The sequence below is a fragment of the Cyprinus carpio genome, chromosome B17 (assembly GCF_018340385.1).
Source record: "Cyprinus carpio isolate SPL01 chromosome B17, ASM1834038v1, whole genome shotgun sequence".
Classification (NCBI taxonomy): Eukaryota; Metazoa; Chordata; class Actinopteri; order Cypriniformes; family Cyprinidae; genus Cyprinus; species Cyprinus carpio.
Genome location: NC_056613.1, coordinates 22,723,528 through 22,748,955, shown reverse-complemented (window position 1 = coordinate 22,748,955; position 25,428 = coordinate 22,723,528). Strand labels below are relative to the sequence as shown.

The 25,428-nt window shown below is 38.2% G+C and overlaps 2 protein-coding genes across 2 annotated transcripts in view; one reads left to right on the top strand and one right to left on the bottom strand.

The window, feature by feature from the left end:
* LOC122140189 (transforming growth factor beta-3 proprotein-like) overlaps positions 1–22,246 on the top strand; it is a 32,100-nt gene extending 9,854 nt beyond the window's left edge. The window contains exons 2-7 of the mRNA XM_042742852.1: positions 6,092–6,255; positions 13,717–13,846; positions 14,721–14,828; positions 17,654–17,822; positions 18,736–18,889; positions 21,430–22,246. Of these exons, the coding sequence (XP_042598786.1) occupies positions 6,092–6,255; positions 13,717–13,846; positions 14,721–14,828; positions 17,654–17,822; positions 18,736–18,889; positions 21,430–21,588 (884 nt within the window). The 3' untranslated portion in view covers positions 21,589–22,246. The remainder of the gene's footprint in view (positions 1–6,091; positions 6,256–13,716; positions 13,847–14,720; positions 14,829–17,653; positions 17,823–18,735; positions 18,890–21,429) is intronic.
* ttll5 (tubulin tyrosine ligase-like family, member 5) overlaps positions 22,188–25,428 on the bottom strand; it is a 112,296-nt gene continuing 109,055 nt past the window's right edge. The window contains 1 exon segment of the mRNA XM_042742859.1: positions 22,188–23,364. Coding sequence (XP_042598793.1) covers positions 23,312–23,364 — 53 coding nt within the window. The 3' untranslated portion in view covers positions 22,188–23,311.

Sequence of the window (25,428 nt, the reverse complement as noted above, 5' to 3'; positions counted from 1 at the left end):
TTCTATATACTTCACTATAATATATTATAGTACTTTATTATTATAATATATTATTATATTGTTTTCATGATTATTTAATGCTACTTTATTTTTTACAGGACAGTATGCATTTTTTGAATATAAGATATATCTTTTAATGTGCTAAAATATATATTTTTAATAATGAGTACTGGGTGCGTGACTTGTGGGCGTTTCTTGGGGTGTGGTCAGATTTTACTTCTTTTTTGTGTCTAGCTGATCACATGCCTGCAAAACGTAAATTCACGTAGAAAATGTATCCTTGTGTCGCGGCTGACACAGAAGAGCGTGAGCTGCTTGCGTTCAGCTCAGATTTGTCAAAATGGCGCTACGCTGATTTGGAGAGACACAGAGGAGAGGAATTCTTGAATAAAGTCATTATTTTTGTTTTCTTCGTATACAAAAAGTATTCTCGTCGCTTCATAACGTTACGGTTGAACCACTGATGACAGATGGAGTATTCTGACGATGTCTCATACTTTTCTGGACCTTGACACCGTTATTTACTTGACAGTCTATGGGACAGTCACAAGGCTCCCGGTTTTCATCCAAAATATCTTAAATTGTGTTCCGAAGACGAACAAAGCTTTTACGGGTTTGGAACGACATGGGGGTAAGTGATTAATGACAAAATTTTAATTTTGGGGTGGAGTATCCCTTTAACAGGGTTATTGTCATTAACTAAAACTATTAAAACATCATTATTAATTGAAATAAAGCTAAAATAGAAAGAAGAAAAACATAGCTGCCAAAGCAACATTTCTCATTTCCTTTTAGTTAAATTTAAAATACTAAAGTGATTATAGTGGAAATGAGTTAAATAAATAAGTGATAAATAAATAAATTAATTAATAACCCTAAAAAAATCAAAAATTGATAAAAATAACAAAAAGCACATAAAATTATTAAAATAATAAATTATAATGAAATTTGAAAGTATATAAAACAAAATGAAAAAAAGAATTTACAAAAGTGTATATATATATATATATATATATATATATATATATATATATATATATATATCTATATATATAATACTGTAACATTTTCAAATAAGATGAAATTTGTCTTATTTAGTAATGTTAACTAAAATGAGCATTGTATTTGTTACAGTATTTAATGTTAGAAAATAAAAATACTGTTTGTAGTAAGTTCATGTTATCTCAGGTCCATTAAATAATATAGGCTGGAATAACAGATGCAACTTTAATAGTGTATTAGTAACACTTTAAATGAACTAAGATTGATAAATATTTCAGAAGTAATTTTCATTTTTATTTCACACTGAACTTAACTAGTATTAAAAAAACAGAACCTTAATGTAAACTGCTACCATCATGCTAAAATAACACTGGTTTGCAATAACTAGCTACTGCTGATAAAAGCAGTCTGTTTTCTTTCTGGTTTGTAAACCCTGGAGGTGTTTGGGCAAACGTGCGATCGCTGTGATGTCACTCTCTGGTTGTTTGACCCGTATCTGATCACTGCAAACTAATCTTTGTATTCGACTTCATTTATAGCAACAATCCCTGCACTTCCATTCATGGAACAAATGAGCTACACACTGGAGCCCTGGCGAAAAACAGCCATAATGTGAAATCCACCTAAAACACTGCAGTAGGAAAAATGAGATCATCTAGAAGGAAACCAAAGAGTTGATTAGAAATTCAAATCTCAAAGTGGGGCTTTAAAGAAGGAGAGCGGTGTGAGAAGCTTATGGAGAGACGACTGGATCAACCTATATATACAGTGGCATTTTTCCTTTCTGTTTTTGTTTATTTTTTGCATATTTGTCACACTTAAAAAGATTCAGATCGTCAAACAAATTTTAATATTACACAGATAATGCAAGTAAATACAAAATGCCATTTTTAAATGATGATTTCATTTATTAAGGGAAAAAAGCCCCTTCTGTTAAATCATGAGCAAACTGTGATTAACCACATTATTTTAGAAAGCGGAGTTAAATTTGCCAGACCTGTTGAATCAAGAACTCACTTAAATAGAACCTGCCTGACAAAGTGAAGCATGCTTAAAGAGTTAGTTAACCCAAAAATGAAAATTAGGCTGCGTTTTACTCACCCCTGAGGCATCTTAGGTGTATATGATTTTCTTCTTTTAGACGAATCCAGTCGGAGTTATATTAAAAATTGTCTTTGATCTTTCAAGCTTTCATTGCAGTCAGCGGGTGTTGCATTGTTCAGTCCAAAAGAAGTGAAATAAAAAGCACCCATCCATAAAAAAAAAGTGTCTCACACAGCTCCAGGGGGTTAACAAAGTCCTCCTGTACCGACTCAATGCATTTTTGTAAGAAAAATATCCATATTCAAAGCGTAATAATCACTTTAATCTAGCTTGCACAACAGTTGTACACAGAAGCAGCTCCGGGCTGATGAAGTATGAGGTCAGAGCTGCGCATGCGCCGGTGAGTCTCATGAAAACCAACGTTTGTTTACAGGATCAAAGGAAGCAAAGTCTCCTTACTTTAGCAAAGGTCTCCTCTTGGCTTATATTGAAAGTTTTGTACTTCTAGTTAGTGACTGTTGTTTTGTTTCGATCTCTCCACTACGCTTCTGCATTTGTCACTTCTGAGCGGTGCAAGCGCAAAGCTGACCTCATACGTAATTCACCCGGAACTGCTTCTGTGTACAACTGTTGGCACAAGCTAGATTAAAGTGATTATTATAGTTTTGAATATGGATATTTTTTCTTACAAAAACAACATCGAGTCGCTACAGGAGGCCTTTGTTCATCCCCCGGAGCTGTGTGAGACACTTTTTTTTGGATGGGCGCTTTTTATTTAACTTCTTTTGCAACACCCGCTGACTGTAATAATAAAGCTTGAAAGATCAAAGACAATTTTTTCCGACTGGATTCGTCTGAAAGAAGAAAGTCATAAGCCTAATTTTCATTTTTGGGTGAACTAACCCTTTAAGACAAGCAACAAACCATGCCGCAATCTAAAGAAATTCAAGAACATATGAGAAACAAAATAGCTGACATGTATCCGTCTGGAAAGGATTATAAAGAAATTTCTAAGGCTTTGGGACTCCAGCAAACCATGGTCTGAGCCATTATCTACAAATGGAGAAAACTTGGAACAGTGGTGAACCTTCCCAGGAGTGGCTGGCCTACCAAAATTACTCCAAGAGCGCAATGACAACTTATCCGGGAGGTAATGAAAGAACCCAGAACAACATCTAAAGAACTGCAGGCCTCACTCGCCTCAGTTAAGGTCAGTGTTCATGATTCAACAGTAAGAAAGAGACTGGGCAAGAACTGCATCCATGAGAGAGTTCCAAGACAAAAGCCACTGCTGACCAAAAACAACACAAAGGCTTGTCTCACATTTGGCAAACAAATATCTTGATTATCCCCAAGACTTTTGGGCAAATATTCTGTGGACTGATGCGAAAAAAAAAAAAAAAAAACCTTTTGGAAGGTGTGTGTCCTGTTACACTTGCGTAAAACCAACACAGCATTTCATAAAAAGAACATCATAGCAACAGTCAAACGTAGTGGTAGTGTGATGGTCTGGGGCTGCTTTGCAGCATCAGGACCTGGTCGACTTTCCATAGCTAATGGAAGCATGAATTCTGCTCTCTATCAGAAAATCCTGAAGGAGAATGTCCAGCCGTCAGTTTGTGACCTCAAGCTCAAGCTCACTTGGGTTATGCAGCAGGACAATGATCCCAAACACACCAGCAAGTCCACCTCCGAATGGATCAAGAAAAACAAAATTAAGGTTTTGGAGTGGTCTAGTCAAAGTCCGGACTTAATTCCAATTGAGATGCTGTGGCATGACCTTAAACAGTCCATCCATGCTCGGAAACCCTCCAATGTGGCTGAAATAAAACAAAATTCCTCCACAGCAATGTGAAAGACTCATTACCAGTTATCGCAAATGCTTTATTGCAGTTGTTGCTGCAAAGGGTGGCACAACCAGATTTCACGTAGTGCCAGCCAGGTTTGGACAGCTTTTTTCCCTTCATAAATGAAATCATAATTTCAAAACTGTACTTTGTATTTACTCTTTGTGTAATATTAAATTTTGTTTGATTATCGGAATCTTTTAAGTGTGACAAATATGCAAAAGAATAAAAAAACCAGGAAGGGGGCAAAAACCTTTGCACGGCACTGCATTATATATATATATATATAACCACAAATATACAAAATCACACCATATTTTCATATGGTGCAGGACTGCTCTTGTGCACTGCTTTCTTTTTTGATTTTTGAAATGGAAAGAAGGTTATAACTTTGTACACGTTTGTATTATGTGCACCAAAATCAAGAAGGAGGCTTGCATAAGCGTGCAGTTTGCATGAGGTACAGTATGCGCAGCGCGTCTGGACAGATCTGGACCGCAGCAGCCCAGCTGGCATAATCTGTTCATATTACATAAATATTCCACATCTGACTCGCCAGCCAGCCAGTCAGGAATTTAGTGGATTGCTAATGGATTGTGGTCTGTCATCAGTAGCTTTAGACCCAGAAGAAACGCTTTACAGTTGTTATTCTGTTTATTCGTAGGAGGTTTTTAAAAGAGTTAAATAAAGTATTAAATTAAAAGGTTTAGTCAACTGGGACAGAATTGTGATCACGGTTTCCACAAAAATATTGTGCAGCGCAACTGTGTTCAACATTGATAATAATCAGAAATGTTTCTTGAGCAGCAAATCATCATATTAGAATGATTTCTGAAGATCATGTGACACTGAAGACTGGAGTAATGATGCTGAAAATACAGCTGCACATCACAGAAATAAATTACACTTTAACACATATTCACACAGAAAACAGCTGTTTTAAATTGTAATAATATTTCGAAATATTTACTGTATTTTGGATTAAAATAATTCAGCCTTGTTGAGCAGAAGAGACTTCAGACAGCGTAGGGTTTGCTGTGCAGGAGTTTGTGTGGAAACACCTTGAACAGACATGGTTTGGCATGGCATTTGGAAGTATTATATGCTGCTGACCAACTTAGAGAGAGAACTTGTTTCTACAAGTTTCTTAATAATCTAATTCATCAGCATTATAGAAGGAGGGACAGAACAGTTGAAAGTGTTTTGCACACCTTTTACAATGAGAGTGTATTCTGTGAAAATATAAGCTGTTGTTAGTGAATGATGTCCACTTTTTGTTAGGTGTGTTTAATGGCAAACGACACTCAAAAAAAACAACAACAACTCAAAGATATAAATATGTATTTTACTGAACATGGCAGCAGATAATGGAGAAGGGTAAAAAAACAACACAGTATACTGTGTGTGTGTCAATAACATATGCAATTAACAGATGAAGTGTTTTAATTGAAATGTGTTTTTGCATCTTTCTTTACAGTTAATGTCTCTTTCTGTGTCTTATGAATGATATTAAGACATTTAGACGTACAGCGTGTAAAATGAGTATTGAACAGTAAATATATTTCTAAAGGTGCTCTTGACATGAAATTTTCACCAGATTTGTATTGTTTTTGTATGTATGGATTACTTGGGTAGTTATTGACATCTGGTGAAAATTTCATGTCAAGAGCACCTTTAGAAATATATTTAATGAGAAAAATGGTGACGTGTTCAATACTTATTTTACCCGCTGTAGGTCTGTCTTAAAATGAGATGAGTAAATAATGACAAACTTTTTATTTCTGGGTGAATCAATCCTTCGTTGAAAAGAATTTGGTATAGAAACAATGTTTTCACTCAGACACTGCTAGTAAACTTTCAAAATAATTACAAAGAAATGGCAAGTAACACAGTGAAATAAATATGTGTAATAGTATTTTCTTGTAAAACGTACTTTAGTTATCTCCAGATTTGTTTACAGTGTTGTACTTCAGAGCGGTTGATGTGAAATGAAATATGATATGACATTTATCCATGTAAACTGAGGGCTTTGTTGCACCTGTTCTCCAGTAACAGAGTTCAGTCTTCACACATTGGGGTTTATTTCTGAACTTCTGACTCTTGTGGCACGAAGCATAAACAGAGGGACGACAGGTTTACCTGAATGTGTCAGAGCAGAGGAAACTGATAGCTGTTCTCTGACCTCTCTCCCACTGCAGATGACCTTCCCTACTGCCCCAAGGGAATAACCTCCAAGGTTTTCCGCTTCAACGTCTCCAGCATGGAGAAGAACGCCACCAACCTGTTCCGGGCAGAGTTTCGAGCGCTGCGTGTGCCGAACTCCAGCGCCAAGAGAAACGAGCAGCGCATCGAGGTCTACCAGGTGCCACACTGCTGCTTTCATTCAGTCACATTCAACCTGTACAGCCTGACTTATCAAATCATAGTCAGAAAAACTGAATTATTCCAGAGGGAACCACTTATTTAAAGCCTTAGACAGAATATTGCACAGTTACATATGTGGTTAGTTTCTGTTGATAATCATATTTGATCCATGGCTCAATAGTGGTGAGAATATGGAGAAATGTGATTTGCTGCAGATGCTGGTATTTACAGTGTTTGGTGTTTTTATGATTATTATTTTGTGAATATGTTGGTTTTTTATAACAGTAGAGCAGATACTGATATTAAATGATGTAAATATGAGTCTGCGCTCTATATCTGCAGTAATGTGTCTCAGTAAGATGAGATGTAAATGATCCAAACATATAATGCAGTGATTGAGAGATGAAGAAATAAAGACTCCTCAGAAGATGTGAGATGTTCTGGAGGCTTGTGAAGATCATTCCTCCGCTGAGGAACAGTGAAAGTAAAGCTTCTGGAAAACAAACGCTCCTCAAAAGATCCTGATGATCAGATTTGAGACTCTAAAACATGATTGATGGAGAATCAAGTAAAGCTGAGCTGCTTCAGTCCAGTAAGAGTTCATCTGGAGATATTACTCCAGTTATTCTGACCTTTACTTGATCAAAATCACTCAAGATCTGACCCCAGAAGCAGCAGCTGAAAGAACTAAATAGTGTTACTTTATGATACTAAAAGTGCTTTTACTGGAGCTTTTAGAGTTAAAAAAAACTCTAAGTAGATTGAGTGTGAAACAGGTTTAACAGCAAAGTTTTGATCATGTTGATCATTTAGAGACCTTCAAATATGATCCAGTAGGCTTTATAGGGTTAATACTTTATTTTTCCAAGAAGTTTTAGAGGATTTATGATCAGGCCCAGGTGGGATCTCTGGATGTTTTTGTATTTTCTCTTCTATTTTTAAAGGGAAAATCTGCAGAATTCTGTGGAATGGATGTGAATGAACAGAATGTGAAACTGAGCTGAGCGTATGACAGTCTTACTGGTAGCTGAAAGCATTATGAAGCCAAAACTAACACAAAGGCTGAGTTACAGCGCTTTCTGCAGATCCCAGTAAGCAAAGCCGTGACTCCACACAGGAGTAAACGCATTTATCATGCTTTAACATAAAGGATCATTAGGAGAAGAGATGGTGGAGGTCTCAGTGTTTCACTGGAAAAAAGTTGCAGCTTGTAGGCCAATCATATAATGACGTTTACAACATTCATTCACCCTTGAGCAGAGAAACTCAGTCTTTACAGCAAAGAGCCAAAAACCAAACTCGACTGAGGACCACTGCCCAAGGGTAAATGTTGCATTGTATTCTACTCAAATATTATTCTTTATATCAACATTCTTTACATTTGAATGCCAAAGAAAAACAATAGAAAGATAATTTAGACATAAAAATATACTTAAAGGCATGCTTTTCCTATTACCCTCCCTACACATATAGCTCATTCCAAAATGAATATTTAATTGGCAAACATATGATTAATTTGTTGTGTCTGATGTGTTTGTGTGTAGCTCTTCATATGAGAAGTGCTGCTGTCTTCTTTGTGTATGAACTGTATTAATGTGCTAAACTATCCGAGTATAATACTCATATATTTAAAATACATTTATTTCATACTAAGTATAGTACAAATCTATTAACATATTTATTGACATATCACTCAAAACTTACTAATATAAAAATTATGATTAAACTTTATTTGGAGTACTACTTGTGCACAATGCACATTTCTTAATATTAAGCCTAAAATATGTTTTATTGATGAGGATTCTTTTTATAATATCTGTGTTTAAATGCGTTTAATGTGGACCTGAAGTATATTTGCAATGGTTCCACTTTAGCACAATCAAATACACTTCAGCACATTTAAAGTGCATTAAGCACAAACTTACTTGTTCCTGTTTAGCAGACTTAAGTACACCAGTTTAGTACACTAAAAATAGAATCGCAGATGATAAAGTTATCATACTGGAATACATTTTTTAGTATAAATCTTTCAAAACGGACTGATCATGAGCTCTTGAGGTTGTTCTGTGACCATATAGATTTAAACTTCAGTTAAAAAGGTAAATAAATAAGAAAAGGTGCTGCTATTATGAAAACAGAAAACAAAGAACAGTGAATGACATGATCAAGTCCATCTCCCAACACTCTGAAACTGCTTAGATATTTGAATACATTACAATTCAAAAGTTTTGGGTCAATAAAATTTTTATGTTTATGAAAGAATTTTATTTATCAAGCGTGCATTAAATTGATCAAACGTGACCGTAAAGACATGTATAATGTCACAAATAAATGTTACTGCTATTTTGAAATTTCTCTTCATGACTTTCCACACAAATATTTGACAGCACACCTGTTTTCAGCATTGATAAAAATCAGAAATATTAATAAAGTTTTAATCAGCATATTAGAATGATTTCTGAAGGATCATACAATGCTGAAAATTCAGATTTAATGACAGCAATCAATTACATTTTTCAATATATTCACGTAGAAAACATTTGTTTTAAACTGTAATCATTTGTTTTTGTGTATTTTAGATAAAATAAATATAGTCTTGGATGGCAGAAGAGACTTGTCAAAAACATTTTATAAAATCCCCAATTGTAGTGTAAATGAATATTTTTAACAATTAACCAAATCTTGATAGATCAGTTAAAATGCTTACACATCAGTTCAGTTCTAGGCGATGCTTTGGTTCATACAGACACAGCCTTTGTCGTTTTTTGCAGGTTTTTAAATACAGCGCCAATACACCATGCAACACATCCTTCACATCTAAGCCTCAAATACTAGAGTTTCCACACACAGAACAAACACAGATGATGGCACAGTACTGAAGTGAGACGGAGCGCGAGTCTTTTCCAGGCCTGATCTGTATTCCAGGTGCTGATGGATTATACAGAAGAACATTTGCACAATTGGGAGCGAACAAAAGAAGCATTCTGAGAAACTCAGAGCTTTACTTTCACATGCCGATGCCTCAGACCGCAATATAAACCCTGCGGCTCGCAGGCCTGAGAGCCGTTATATAACAGATTCATTCTGCGAGTATATGTTCTATAGGTGTTGTACTTTCAGTGGGGGTTTCCTGACGGGGTTCCAGTATTTCCTGTGAAGGAGCCGCTGGTCGTGGGCCTCGCGTCAGAAGCTGCTTCACCTCGCAGGAGAGAGCGCCGTGGCTCTGGCGTGGGCCGCTCAAGTGCTCTCCACAGACGCACTCTCAGGATGTTAGATTAGCTCCTCGCAGCGCTCCAGAACTTACTTATCCAAGCCTCTGTGATTTTATCTGGCGAGGGGCCGCATTCTTACAGCTGCTTTCAAGGGTCTTCTGATTTCCTACTGCAATTTCTGTGCAGTTCATGGATGGGATAGCTTTGTAAGAAATTAAATGACTCTGCACAGTTAACAAATTTGTAATTTGCACCTTGTGATCAATGACAGACAATAACTTTAAATATTTCAGAGATATTTAGGAAACACACTAAGTCCACATACTTGCGCTACAGCAGTTATTCTGCTTTGAAATTAGCATTCTGTGTCGGAATGTCTGTTTTTGTTTTGGTCTGTGTGACTCCCCCCACTGCCAGTTTACCCAACAGGATTTCGCCAGTTAGTGGAAAACAAGTATTGCAGCCATGAAAGCCAGCAAACGAACTGGGTCAGGGATTGCAGAACGTACCCAACCTAAAAAAAACATGGAAAAAGCTCTGAACAGAAGCATATTAAACACAAATAAATCAACTTGCAGTGTAACTTGCATTGTCAATTGCACTCATTCCTGTTGTGTGTCCTTAATCTGGCAACCCATGTGAGTGTGGCGTCTGAGGAGGAGGGTTGGGAGAAACAATATTTTGAATTTGGACCACAGTACCCATTTCAACCACTAGCTGTCAATATTACATACAGCACCTTTAACTTTTGAATATAGAACTATGAAATGATGGGGAAGAATTTTACTCTAAAGATGACTCTAAAACTGCCAGTAGGTGGCAGCATGTTACAGTCTTAACGACTGAGTCATTGAGTGATTCACGGATTCAGTTGATTCGCTCAGAATGGCTGATTCATTCATAAGTGAAGCAAGTGACTGTTTTTATTAATGATTCATTGAATCATTGACTGATTCATTAAAAAAAATGCTGATTCATTCAGCAGTGAAACACATCTATGTGTTGCTCTGAGATATGCAAACTGTGATTTGTTTGAAAATATTTTCATTGCCTAAATATATTTTCAGTCGCACATATGAATTTTTGGTTTCAAACTTGACTGAAATGGTTGCACTCTAGAGCCCCACTCTCTGTAGCCAATTTTATGTTTTGTAATGTTTTACTTCTTTAGAAGTACTTCAGAAGTACTGAACTTTGTTCCTTTTGTGGAATATGCATATGAACACAGAAAAAAATAAAAATCTATGAAATGATTAGAAAAGGCTAAAAGGCCTTAAAGAAGTCACACTTGAGATCTTCACAGTTAAAAATGAATCCGCTTCCTCAATAATCACGTTAATGATTCGTTGAGCTTGTGTTGGCGTTTGCACACATCAGTGATTACACTGCTTTGAGTCTCTGGAGCCACACAGTAACAGCTCTTGGTTGATTTTGAGCTGGACATGACAACAGTAATGACTTCAGTCAGTGATTCAGTCATTAAACTGATCGAACTGATAGCTCATGCATTTGAGACTGAGACTGACCGATTCATTAAAAACAACCATATGACTCATCCATCTGTGAATCACACATCCTGTGTGGATATTACCTTTGTGTTATTTTATGCATATTTGATTCAGACTGCAAACTCTCAGCTGAAACATAATTTCTCATGCCGTAGTGCTGTATATTCAGTAGCAGTGCAGCACAATGCAGGAAACATTAGCTGCGTCAAAATGTTGCACTATTCTGTGCCATTTTGTTGTATAAATAGCCTAGTGCAAGTAGTGTGTTCACACTGAAAACCCCAACAAGCAGTGCACTTGGGGATGCACTTATTTAACTGAAAACATTAGGTGTGGAGTGTTGAACATGCACTGTTGAACACAAAATGCATACACTAAACGTACACTGGAGCAAAGTGTATAGTATTCATCATGGAGAAGGCAATCCCAGAATGCATTGTGAAGAGATTAGTGAAAAAAAACATATCCAAAGGGAAAGAAATGTCAGTTATAAGTAAGGGATAATGTACATCCGGATGGTTGTTATTGCAAAATAAACCTTGACAGCCTGATCACCATGAAGAGGTTTATCCTGCTCATTACACGGCTGCTCTCCACAGAACTACACAACTGGACACAAAATATAGATATGAGTTTACATTTTTCATTAACTCACTAAATACAAAGCTTCTGAGAAGAATAACAGTTCATAGAAAGTGGCTTTTGGCCAAGATGAACAAACAAGTTCAAACAAGAGAAATGTAAGGGATAAGGTACACTCATACTACTTATTGTAGTAAATGAACCTCATAAAGAATTATGTTGACATTAAATATTGATTTGAGATGAAGCTGTTTTGAAATCATACCTGTTTATTATCCTATAATCCAATACGGTGGCAACAAAACAAACACTACAATAAAAATGCATTGTTAATGATACTGAAGTCCTCAGATGCATTTTCTAATCAATAATTAGTCAGACGCAAGATTGTAATGCCATAGCTTCAGATATCTGGATGAATGTTATTTTAGTCAGGTTAGACACCAAACTGAAGTGAACACGTTAAAACTGATTGATCTAATGTTGTGATGATGATCTGTTAATGTCGTGACTGACCAATCAGGATCAAGCAGAGCGCCTGGTAATAAACTGAATTAATTCAGTATTGAAAAGTATCAATACAAAGTTATGTGTGTGATGAGTTGCTACAAATACTTTCTAAATGGTTCCCTTATGAGTTTCTGTCTAGGATGCTGTCTGTGTAGACCGAGTGGAACAGAGCCGATGTCTGCCAGAGTATTTTAGCTCAGAACCGTCAACAACATCATGGAAATTATTCAGTTCCAGTATTTGAAAATAATGGAACTGGTTCTGAATAAGAATCTCCACCTGCATTCAGATGTAGCTGTCAATCAGAGGCGTGAACGAGGAGCTCGGCGTGTGTTGACTGGGTTCGGCCGTTCCTTCGCAGGCGCAGGCGTGCTGTATTATGAGCTATCAGACTCAGTTTTTCCATGAGTGAGAGCGCAGAAGCGATTGGCCTCGGGCCTCGCTGTCTGTCTGTAGTGTGCAGGAGAGAGTTTGTGTTCTCCTCAAGCTCACGTGTGTCATTATTTTCCATGTTAACACACTTTCTCGTATCTCAGTTCAGTGATCAGAAGAGTGAAACACTGACTGTGAGATGCTTTTAGAAACTGGTGCGTTCAAGTCCCCTTGGAAAGTTGAACGTAGTTGAGTTGGGAAATACAAATTACGACATCAGGTGCATTTAAATCACTTTGTTCGGAGAAAGATGGTGATGTACATTTTCTGCATGAAATTCAAAGAGATTTTTCATCTCTTTAGGTACAGAATGATGAATGTGCACTGGATGTGTTTATGCTGTAAACTGAATTACTATATAGACTATGCTTTTTATGACATGCAGTTTAGGCCTTGTCCACACTAACACGTTTTAGTTTGAAAACACATCTTTTTATCTCCATTTTGGCCTTCTGTCCACACTGAGTTGCTTTCCAAAGTGGATAAATTTGAAAAGGTTGTTTTTGCATTGAAGTGTGGACTGTGAAAATGGAGGCTTTTGAATATGATGATGCATGTTTAGTCATGTGACACATATTGTTCCAATAGCTTTTTGTTTATAACGGTGTTGTTCCTGTTATGTGACATGTCAACTTCTGACTCAACCAATTAGTATGTGAGCAGCAAACCTGTTAAAACCATTATGAAAATTCTGTCATTAATTACTCGCCCTCATGTCCTTCCAAACCTTAGGACCTTCGCTCGTTTTTGGAACACAAATGAAGATATTTTTTATGAAATATGAGCGCTCTCAGACCCTCCATAGACAGCTACACAACTGAAATGTTCCCAGACACCAGTGGCTCAATTTTGCGAAGCTACGAGAAAATAACAATATCTTCTTCTTCTCCACTATTGTGGAGTACCACGATGCACATGCACCTTTCTCCTGAAAGTAATCAACGCTTATTACATTGATTACGTTTTATCGATGTCCTTGCTACGTTTCTGGACCTGGGAACATTGTAGTTGCATTGCTGTTGACGGGTCAGAGAGCTCTCAGATTCCATCAGAAATATCTTAATTTGTGTTCCAGAGATGAACGGAGGTCTTGCAGGTTTGGAACGACATGAGGGTGAATATTTAAGGACAAAATTGTCATTTTTTGGTGAACTATCCCTTTAAAGTTGTTTGCTAATGCTGATGGCATATAATGTGTGGCGTGTCTGTTGGTAGATTCTTCGTCCAGACGAGCACATCGCTAAGCAGCGGTACATCGGCGGCAAGAACGTTCTGACGAAAGGAACGCCGGAGTGGGTTTCCTTTGACGTCACAGAGACCGTAAGGGAGTGGCTCATGTACAGAGGTCAGTAAACCTTTACCAAACGCTATTACATCAGAGGTCAGTCCTGTTTATATGTGAACTGATGTATGAGGACACTGAATCAGATGCATGTGCTTTATGTCATGTGGTTTGCATCAGGTACTTTAGATTGTTGTTGTTAATAGGCCTATGTCAGCTGTGCTAAAAACAACAACAACAAAGTAGAAAGACTGAAATAATACTTGTAAAACCTTGACTCCAGTAATCCTTTTTTTTTTTTTTTTACCTCAGGGTTGAAGTAATTAATCTGAATGACATACACTGTCCATTAAAATGATAAACATATCAGTGTTTTTTGCTGTATTCTGTGGTCTTCCAGAAAAAGCGTGTGTATGAATTTACAGCTGTCACTATAATTAGTGAGGATATTGGCAGAGCATGTACAAATGTAAAAAAAAAAAATCCCAGTTGAGTTGTGTGAGTGATTCTGACCACACAGACACAGCTTCATGTGTTGTAATGAGATAAACTGCACCAATATATATTGTGAATCACTAGAGTCACTAAAGATTCAATCTGTGTAGGAATCGCTGTAGTTACCCTGCAATGAACGACCAGTTTGCATGTAATATGAAAAAAAATGACAATTTGAAAACCCATGTTAAAAAAGTTGAGAAACGTACAGAAAAGTAATTGGCTGTGAACTACACAGGTCCAGCTCCTTCTGAAGAGCCCATTACCGTTTACCGCAGATTACCGTTACTTTAACAATGTTTTTATTAAAATAATTTGGCCAGTGCCTCATGTGGGCTAAAATACCGTGAGTAACATTTGCTCAAAGATGCTGTTTAGGCTGTGAATGTCCAAACACACACAGAAACCGTATCCCAAATCTGTGTGTTGTTCCACTGTTCAGAGACCAACCTCGGCCTGGAGGTCAGCGTTCACTGCCCGTGCCACACGTTCAGCCCCAACGGAGACATCGTTGAGAACATCAATGAGGTGTTGGAGGTCAGATTCAAAGGTGAGTGAAGAAAACCAATGCTGAAATCAAACACATCCAGCATGCACCAGCTTTCTAATCTTTTGCCTTTTTTCAAATCCGTGATTCAGTTTTTGAGGTGTACTAGGATAAGTTTTCATGCTTGATTGTTCCAAAAAAGCATTATTTTTCACATATTTTACATTATTGGTGCAATTCTCTTCCCACTCCGTCTCAAAAACACGCTCTTAATTCCTGTATCGAAGAAGCCCCTCCTCCTGAAATACAAAATGTGTTCTGATTGGTTAGCTGGCCCAGTGTGTTGTGATTGGTCAGTTACGCTCATCTGCTCAGTTTCATCTGTAAATATTAACAATGGCGCCAATTTTGCCATATGAATTTGAGTCTGATTCAGAGCCAGAGAATGTTTATGAACAAGAGGACTGTAGAGAACCCATTCAAGCACAGGTTTTATAGGATTTTCCTATAGCGCAGCTCAACCAAGCCTTGTTCCCTTTTCTGTGTATTCTGTGGGTGGAGATATTTCAGTTATTGTGTCAGAGTGACATTGTGACTTCACAAGATCTGGAAGAAGCATGTTGTAGTCTGAACAGTTCTTGAAAAGTGTTTTCTGTGTAAAGACAGTGTAGCACAAGTTATGTAATCAGATTACTTTTTTTTGTTTTGTTTTTCAAGTAAAGTAAAACATCACTTTTTAATTTACAAGAACATATCTGAGCTACTTTTTCAAATAAGTAATGCCAGTTACTGTTTTCCTGTTTAAAGACTGACAGCTCTGGTGTTGCCATGTTGAGAGAAATCAGGAGTAAGTGCAGAGCGTTGTGTGTGAACATGATCTTACACTAAATATGAACATGTGTTTACTCACCTGCACACAAACACATTCAGTATTCCTCAAAATGAATAAAAACAGTCAAACGCAAACTCAGAATATTATACAAACCTGCAATAATTAAATGTTAAATAACATTTATATATTTAATCCCATTTTATTAACCAATGTCTTTGCTTCTGACCTTCAGTGATCCCATTCAGCCATACTAATATTAAAAAACTACTTTAGGTAAACATAACATTTTTAATTTGTATTGCTGAAGAGTGTTGAGCGTTCTTCTCTTGCATCCTGTTCTTCATACGTTTCCTTCAGCCTGAGGCTTATTCATTTTACTCTTAGTGTAAAAGGTCTTTTATGTTTGCCAAAAATATAACTTTTTATATTAAAAACAAAAAGCAAGCCCAGCCCAGGTGAGAAAAAGTAACGCAAAAGTAATGTAACACATTACTATCCATAAAAAGTAACTAAGCAAAGCAATTAGTTACATTTATAACTATATGCAATATTGTAACACATTACTTTTAAAAGTAAACTTTGAGCTTTATAACCTTCCAGATCTTTTTTTTTTTTTTTTTTTTAGGGTGAGAGTTAGAGCTGATTGTGGTACTGCGGACTCTCCGTACTGTTTATTTCTAAGACACTGAAAAAACTGGTGCACGATCAGCTGTTGTTGAAACCGTCAACAAATAATTCCAAAGAAATGGTAACACAATGAATTAAACATGAATTTCTGAAGAAGACTGAAAGAGTATTATAGTATCCAATCATCCTTTTATAGCGTACAGTATGATGATTAGTCAGTTCCTCAGGTTTCTTCCCTGAGCTTCACCGCACATGCGTTCTGCTGAGATAAAGGCTCTGGCGTATGGAATCTCACTTAGTTCTGGGGGCCTCGGGGGTGTCTGGGGTTTTGGGAGCGCGCTGGCTGGAATGTGCCGTCACTGCGGGCACGCAGACTCTTGGCCCTCAATGAAAGAGGGGTGTCTGTCTCTACGGGCAATGCCTCTCCTGGGACCCGAGCTGCTTTTGCGATCACAAACAGATTGAATACGCAGATGCTCCAGGAGACGGAGAGCTGCCGTCTGTGGCGAATCCAGACCGCCAGCGTGAAATCTGGTCCACTCTGCAGCGAGACACAGGTTCTGACACATAAAACTACCAAACGCACTTCTAGTTTCAGGGTGGTTTTTATCCAAAACCATTGATACTGCAATAATAGCACATAACAAAGTGGGTAAACTAATGCTGCAGAATCGCAGAATCGCAGAAAACAGCTGAGTGGAAAACGTGTGTAGATGTCAGAATTTCCATCTATTATTTTGCAAGCAATGCTTTTCAGGCAAGGCAGACTGTATGGATGTGACTGGAAGAGCTCGCTGTATCACGACTAGAAACCTGAGTGCACTGAGACATTGTGTAAAGTGTTTTGCGAAGCTCTTTCTGTTTAATGTGCGCAGTACACATCAGACGCTCTGTGAAATGATGTGCTTGAGTGCTCTGAAGTAAGCGTGATGATGCCACCTCATTTATTTATTACAGACTATATTGTTTGAAAAACGTCTCTTTTTGCGGTCGGGCCCATCTGTTTATAAATATGCGTTCTGCATAAAGAAAAGTGCATTTCATACAAACAGACGTTGTATTTCAATTTGAGTTTGTCCAGAGATTCTAAAGCTAAAAAGTCTCATTAAAAGACTTCTGTACCTCAAACAGGCAAAAAGCAACAAACTTGGGTCCAAATCAAAAGTCAGTGTGGCTTCACCAAGTTGTGCAACAAGAAAACTTGAAATGACATCACAAAGAAGATTCCTGTAGATCCATAGTCAGTAAATCTCACTGCTTGTGTTTATTAAAATAAATTAGGTTGTTTTGTATTCCTCATCTGGCAGCTGTCACGTTGGAATTGAATAGAACTGAATTCATGAACATCAGATTGTATTAGGGCTTTAAGGTTTCTAATGCGAGCCGGTCTGTCAGTTCTGGTTTGACTGTGCTTCTGCTGCGTCCTCAGGGATGGAGAGCGAGTACGAGGAGAACCGCTGGGATTTGGGTCGACTAAAGAAGCAGAAGGAGCAGCTCCTCCCTCATCTGATCCTGATGATGCTGCCGCCACACCGGCTGGACGTGCTGCCCACCTCTAGACGACGCAAACGCGCGCTGGACACCAACTACTGCTTCTCGTGAGCATTTCTTCAACATACTAATAAAATTAAGCTGACTGAAACTGCAGCCCTATTCCAAAAATTACTGAGCTGCCTACTTAGACAATTAAATGCATTGCAGGGGCTTATTGTTTGATTGCGTATTTATTTGATAGGGACAATGCATGTAAAGAAACATTTGTGTAAAATACAGAATGTAAACAAGCCGGATTATAGCAACATTGCTAATGTACATCCACAGTCCCTAGGCAGGTGCACAAATATACAAAATACCCCAAAAACATTGTTTAAAATTTAGAGGTAAAACGGTTACAGTATTGATTTATCATAAGCCACTTTCTAAAGTGATTTTTAAAAGTATAAAAGATAAACTATGAAAAGTATCATTTGGATAAAAGCATCTGCCAAATGCATTAACGTAAATGTTAATCTGTAGGTAAGAATGCAAGGTGAATTCAATCTGCTTTCCTCTCAAAGAGGTCAAGACCTTTAAAATACGTATTCTCGTCTCTGCTTCATGTTGCAGTAAGCAGCAGCGTACCTCATGTGTCTAGAGAGATTTTGCCCTTGAGAATGAACTTTTTAATTGGCACCTGACTGCTCGAAGCGTCTAGGAGGTTCTGCAAGAGCTTGCAAGTTTGAATTTGTCCCAGTATGCTATGTAGTTCACTGGCTCCTTAGTGTGTGGCTCTCTGTTAGCACTCCACACCTGGGTCGGATCCAGGAGGGAAAAAAATGACACACCTCACAGTGGAATTTCTGAGCCTCAAAAGACTGTCTGACATGTTTATAAGGCCATGCAGAACCGAAATAGAAGTCTCCGAAACATCCAAGTGAAAAGTGCATGGAAACATCTCTGAATGAATGCAGAATCCACGCCAGGATGTGAACGGGCAGGTGGAGAAAGTGACGGCTTTCCTTCTGCTTTCAGAAACTACGAGGAGAACTGCTGCGTTCGGCAGCTGTACATCGACTTCCGGCAGGATCTGGGCTGGAGGTGGATCCACGAGCCCAAAGGGTATCACGCCAACTTCTGCTCGGGGCCGTGCCCGTACCTCCGCAGCGCTGACACCACGCACAGCTCGGTGAGAGTCTCCTTCACACCTTTACTAACCTTAATGCCGCTTTAACACGTGTGACTTTGTTTCATGGAAAAAAATTAAAGAGAGTGTCCAAGCTGCTCTTTGCAATACAATAAATGAAATGGAAAGACATGTCCAAAAATGCACCATAAACAGAGGTTTAGGCTAAAGACTAAGCCCTTGAGTCTCAGACCAATATGTCTTGAGATCAAGACACTGTCTCATGTCACATGATGCTCTGTGTGAGAAACAGCCGTTATTTATTGAAAATCTTCCACTTTGTGTTTGCATACATACAAATTTGCTGCTTCAAGACATCACATCAGACGAGAGGTCAGTGATGCCAAGTGGCATCGGTTCTTGTGCAACTCGTGTCTGATCACAGCCATCCTAAGATTTAAGAGTTTCAAATGAGATTTGAGAGCTACAATACCATTATGTCACTGGTCATTTTAGACCTTAAATATCAGTCTGTTCCTCACAAGCGTCATCACGGGACTTAAGAAGACTTCAGATGAAAAAGAAAACGACAATTTTTACGGTGTTTTTCAGATTCTTGACTCTGTCTGTCTCTATTTCCACTCATTGTATTGAAAAGGAGGCATGGACATGTGATGCACCAAATTTTTAGCAACCAAAAACTAAAAATAATTGGCTGAATTAGTAGTTTCAACAGTTTAAAAATAATTCTAGAAGTCCGAAAACATCTTCTCCGATGGCACATTTTGTTAACTGTGTTAGCATTTATTTAGTGCATAACAAAAATGATGCTAGACTAGCAATGTGTAGAACTGGTTTGGCTGAAATATCAAGAGGTGGATTGTTGCCAAAGAACTTTACTATGACTGGTATATCACATGTGGACATGAAAGCATGAAGAGCTCAATCACCCAGTTACCCAAAGTGAATTACCCCCCAAAAAATTTCCACTTTCAGTTATCAGCTAAATAAAAACTTTAATTTCGATTTTGTTGTTTCAGTAAAAACTGAAACATCAAAATCACTAATAATGTGCGTGATTAATCTTTTGTGTTCCATGTAAGAAAGTCATACAGGTTTAGAACTACACGAGGCTGAGTGAATGATTCATTTGGATATTAATTGATGACTATTATTATTCAGTAATATAGCTGATTTGGTGGCATCAGAATGTGAACAAAATTTGGTCTAAACTGAGCTCAATAACGAGACTACTGTCTTCTGTTGGGCTGCTTTGCTTCAGCGTTTAATTTTTTCATGAATCTGTATTGTATAAAGCGCTATAGAAGCAAATGTGACTTGACTAACCCTTTGTCCAGTTACCCACACTTGCGGTCTTGGCCACTTGAAAGTGTGCATATGCGTGTGCGACAGGAAGTAAGTGTGCAAGACTGTCCCAAGTCTTCAAAACTAATGCTATCCGAAGCTTAGTGTATCCCATCATGCATCATGTTCTGGAAATAAATCGTGAGACTTTTTGGCCAAGATCTCGCAAGGTCACAGAAACTTTTCCAACGTAAGTTAAATATTAATATAATAGGCTAATTAGATATTATATAATTTGGTAGAAAAACAAGGGTGCACGTTTTATTGGTGCAAAGATGAGTAGTGGTGATATTTATTTTGTACAACATTTGCAACTGCTTTTAATCACTTCACAAATTAAATTGTCATGTTATTGGGATTACTGAACAGACATTTAGAAGCTGATTTTAAAATAAAGTATTTAAAATAAAAATAAAGCTATGTAAACACTTGCATTTTTACAGCATAAGTGTGTCCCATCAGGACAGTGAGTTCATCCTCACTTGGACACAAAGAAGTGGTCAAGTGCAACAACTGCAAGTGTGGGTACAGAGACGCATCATAATCTGAAAACCACGCTCAACAACGCTCTCCATTGACTTTTTACTGCGGGAAGCTGCCTCCTTGTCATTTCTGAGTCATAACAAAGAACAGAACAATGCTTAAAAGCTGCTATGTGAGAAGGTGTACAGTAAACAAACTAAAAAACCCAGAACTACGTTTTTATAAGCGGTCCGCCCAAAAACAAGCATTTAGGACACAAAAGCAGAGTGCAACGTGTCATATTACTCTGAGAACTGCGCCGAAAGGAGGGAAACGTAACCGGCGACAAGACCATTTATTATTTTTAACCATATAAAAGAATTATTTCACAAGCCTATGTGAATCAGAGAGGAGGAGATATATTGAGAAACTAAATTGTATTTCCTTACCTTCTTTTTGTTTGAGAAATGATCCAACTGAACGCCCCAATGTGAAATACCCCGACATCTACAACGACATCTACGACAAGTTTTTTGGGTGGACAGCTTATAAAAACATAATTCTGGGTTTTTTAGCTTGTTTACTGTACACCTACTGTACACCTTGTCACACAGCAGCTTTTAGGCATTGTTCTGTCAATGAGTCAGAAATGACAAGGAGGCAGCTTCCCGCAATACAAAGTTAATGGGGAGTGTTGGATTGTGTGGGCATGGCATAAATGCGCTCTGTCTCTTTCTGGACAAAGCATTACAATGTGTCTCCTGGTTTCTCATCAGCTGCTGAGCCTGTACAACACGCTGAACCCCGAGGCGTCCGCTTCCCCCTGCTGCGTTCCTCAAGACCTGGAGCCGCTCACCATCCTCTACTACGTGGGCCGAACCCCTAAAGTGGAGCAGCTCTCCAACATGATCGTCAAATCCTGCAAGTGCAGCTGAGGGGCCCGAGACCCCGGCACTGAGCCCGACGCGGGTTCCAGCGCTCGAGGGCCAACAGGAAGGTTGCGTGCCAGGAACTGGACTCTGAATGAATACCTCCATACATCCTTCTCACCCACATCCACCCCGGGAGCCAGAGGCTTCCCTAAGCACTAGAAAGTACGCTGCCCTACGATCCCTCTGACGTTTGAAGTGACTTGTCCAGTTTTAATGTGTATTTTTTGGTCAGCTCTTTTAACGGCGAACCTCACGGGCATTTGTGAGCTCTGACCTTCGTAAGATCCACAGAAGCGGCTTCACTGAGGACGACACCGATCGACATACACCGACCCTAGTGTTTTCATATAACTCATCTGAGCACGGCATTTCCCAGACTGAACGCTGTAGTGTGTAATCAGCACCGTTTGTCTAACGCGACGGTGTTAATCTTAATACAAACATGCTGGAAAGAAATCTTTTGAGAAAACAATGTGTTTTGACTTATGTTTACCTCTGTCACTCGGCAGAAGTTTTAGGGATTTTTATAGTTCTTCAATGAAGCTGACGTTTGGAAATGACGTATGCCGACACATGAACTTTTAGATCACAATCTGCTAATGTTTTTACTGCTATTACTCCTCAAAACACTTTTTTTTAATTAAACAGTCTTGGACAAAAAGAGTTTGTCATGAGTTTCAGAGAATCTGCATCATCTTCGACTGTTAAAAATCTCGACAGATTGCATAGCTTGCTTTAACAGTATATTTTTCCCTTAAAACAGAAGTAATCACAAAAAGTAGCTGAGATTTCCTCCATGCTAAAAAGGTACAACAGCATAAATGCACAAATAATTGGTCAAGTTTCATCTGGTCATGCGTAAATTCAGGAGAGAAAATGCAATACAAATGCTATACAAACATTAAAATCCTGAGAATAAAACTGTATGTTGCATAAATTCAATCTTGCATAATCGGCCTCATTCATGAAACACAGTATGAATCCTTGTAAACTGTTCTTTCATCAACCGATACTCTCAATTCAATGCAACAATTTAGATAAGAAATGTTCCGTTTCTGCTGCATGAATGAGGCCCTGTCATTTATTAGTTTTTGGCCAGGTACTAAAAGTGAAGCGTTAAACTAAAATCAAACTGAAAACAATGCCATCTCTTCAGCACAGCAGTGTTGATCACGGTGCATCAAGTATTACCAGGACATTGGTCAAAAATGCTCAAGTGTTCAGTTGCACAGAAACTCATCACAGCTTTACCTGGACGTCGATGTTTCTAGTTTGCAGCTCAGAGCTGCTCCAGCGGTTCCTCACACCTGAACCCAGGCACTTGAACAGAAGCGGTGCTGAAAGAGTCTACATCTTCTGTCTGTACATGTAAACATGGATAAACGTGATGGGCGCTCTCGTGAGCTCGGGGTCTGCTGTTGCTGCGCGTGATGCAGCTGTTGTGAGCCGTCAGTCCGCACAACCTTCACATGGCATCAGATGTGAAGCCTGGACAACTACACACATGAGACAGCGAGAAGCAGGACGCCTTCAGACTGGGGAACAGATCCAATCAAAGCGAAGGATTTCACGTACAATCACACACTCAAAAAAGACACATAAGGCCGGTTGGAAGGGAAATAATGATTATCAGAAGACAGCGTATTGAGAGTGAAGCGGTGAACTCTTCATGTCCGTGTCTCAGTATGTAAAGAGATCCCACAGAGCAGCTGACCTCTGACCTCATTCATCTGTTCCTGGAGCCCTGAGTGTGGAAGAGTTTACTGTACACTGACAGACCTGTGAACACACAACAACACAATGAATCAACACACAAACACACATGTGTGAGCTGCATTGTAGTTCTGATCTGAAACTAAATCACCGATGATGCATCGCGATCCAGGGGTTTCCTTTTGATTTAAATACACAATCATTTCAAAGGTGTTTTCAATCTGTGAAATAACAATGATACTTTTTGCAATGCTTGATACTTTTTAGTCATACAAAGAATCAACCGTCACATCTTTACACTTCATGTGTTTCGCTCACACTTTAGTTTGGGGACTAATTCTCACTGTTAACTAGCTATTAACTATGACTTCTGCTTGAAAAAACTCCTGCTTATTAAGAGTTAAGGTAGTTATTAAGGGGGTAGGATTAAGGGAATAATATGTGCTTTATAAATACTAATAAACATCCAATACACTAGTAATATGGATGCTCATAAGCAGTTAGTTAATAGTGAGAATTGGTCCCTAAAACTAAATGTTTTATGTGACCTTCGTAACACTTAAAGAACAAAAGTGCAATCTTGTGCAAAAGTCTCTAGAGTGCTTTTTCTGCTTTTTGGCAGTGAAACCATATGGCTGAAGCTTGGCTACACCTGATTTACTCCACTCATTCATTTTACATTTCACTTTCATCACAACAGTCACAATCAATCTAGTTTAATTGGGCAGGGGCATTTTCTTGCATTTTTGTTTATTCTGGTGGTATTTTTCCCCAAGGCTGTTCATTTCCAACCCTGGTCAGCGTGTACACAGTAATATTCCCATAGGCGCTTGTGAAAAACACTTAATCAATGAGCTGAGTCAGTGCTGTTCACAACCCATTCTACACACATTAAGTCACATAAAAATGGACATTCACTGAAGAAATAATCTAGAACTTAGACTTTATCAACGAGGAAAAAAATGGATGGTTAAAGTGTCTCTATATGAAGGTGACAGTAAACTGAGGCACTGATGACTGAACCGAATTAACATGAAACTGACCCAAGCTGAATAATTCTTGTCTAATTAAACCACTTCACACGAGAAATAAAGCAACAACTTAAGTGACTTAGCTAAATAATGACACTATTGTCTTTTTAGAGCTGCTTTACATCAGAATCTCCAGAGAAGAGTTTCCACTATTAGTTCTGATGTTTTCCTGTTTATCAGTGTGAAGCTGCTTTGACAATCTCTATTGCAACAAGCGCTATAGAAATAAAGGTGTCTTGACTTGATGACTTCTATCATCATTACATTACAATAGAGGATGTAGGTTATTACATTCTGATGAGGGATTGTGAAGACAAACATTTATTTTGGAACAACATGCACTGATGATCAAACTGTACTGGATGCAAAACGGTGCATGAGAAGAACGTGGTCATTGATTCTCTGAGTTCTTTGCTGGTGCATGAGTGTGAAACTCTAAAATCCTGAAACAAGATCTCATTGAGATCCAAGTAAAACTGTGAATAGCAGCAGATGTGCGGATCATATTGGAGTGTTTGATAAGAGGGCCGTTCCCACAGCAGCAAAGACGTTCCCAGAACTGCTGAACACTATTCCCTTTCATTCCCGCTCCACACACTGTTTACTTTGGTGCTCTTTTACACCATGAGGCCTTACGGCACAGGAGAACAAAAACATGGCGCATGGCTTCCAATCCAGTGACTCGACCGCTGGAAGCTCAGATAGATGACGGAGCGAAGAGCAGGTCGATGAAGAAAACATGCTGCTTTTTTAAAAGCTACTGTCCTCTGAGTGTCTCCAACTGATGTATTCTAAGTCAAATAATACACGAGAGGGTCACGGTCAAACACAAAATCAAAACAGAGAGAGAAGAAATTATTTTAGAACCATAAGAAGTTTTCTATGTGTTTCATAAGTATTTGTTTTTTTTTGGGTAATTATTATTTATTTAAAATAAAACTATTTGTCACAACCAAGACAAACATTTAAGAAGCATTAAAGTATTCAAATCTTAGATGCTTATTAAGATCCTTCTATTATCTATTGAAAACCCACAATGTGTCAAAATATTGTAAGCTTAATATCTATCAAATTAACATTTATTGGGTTCTTTCAATTG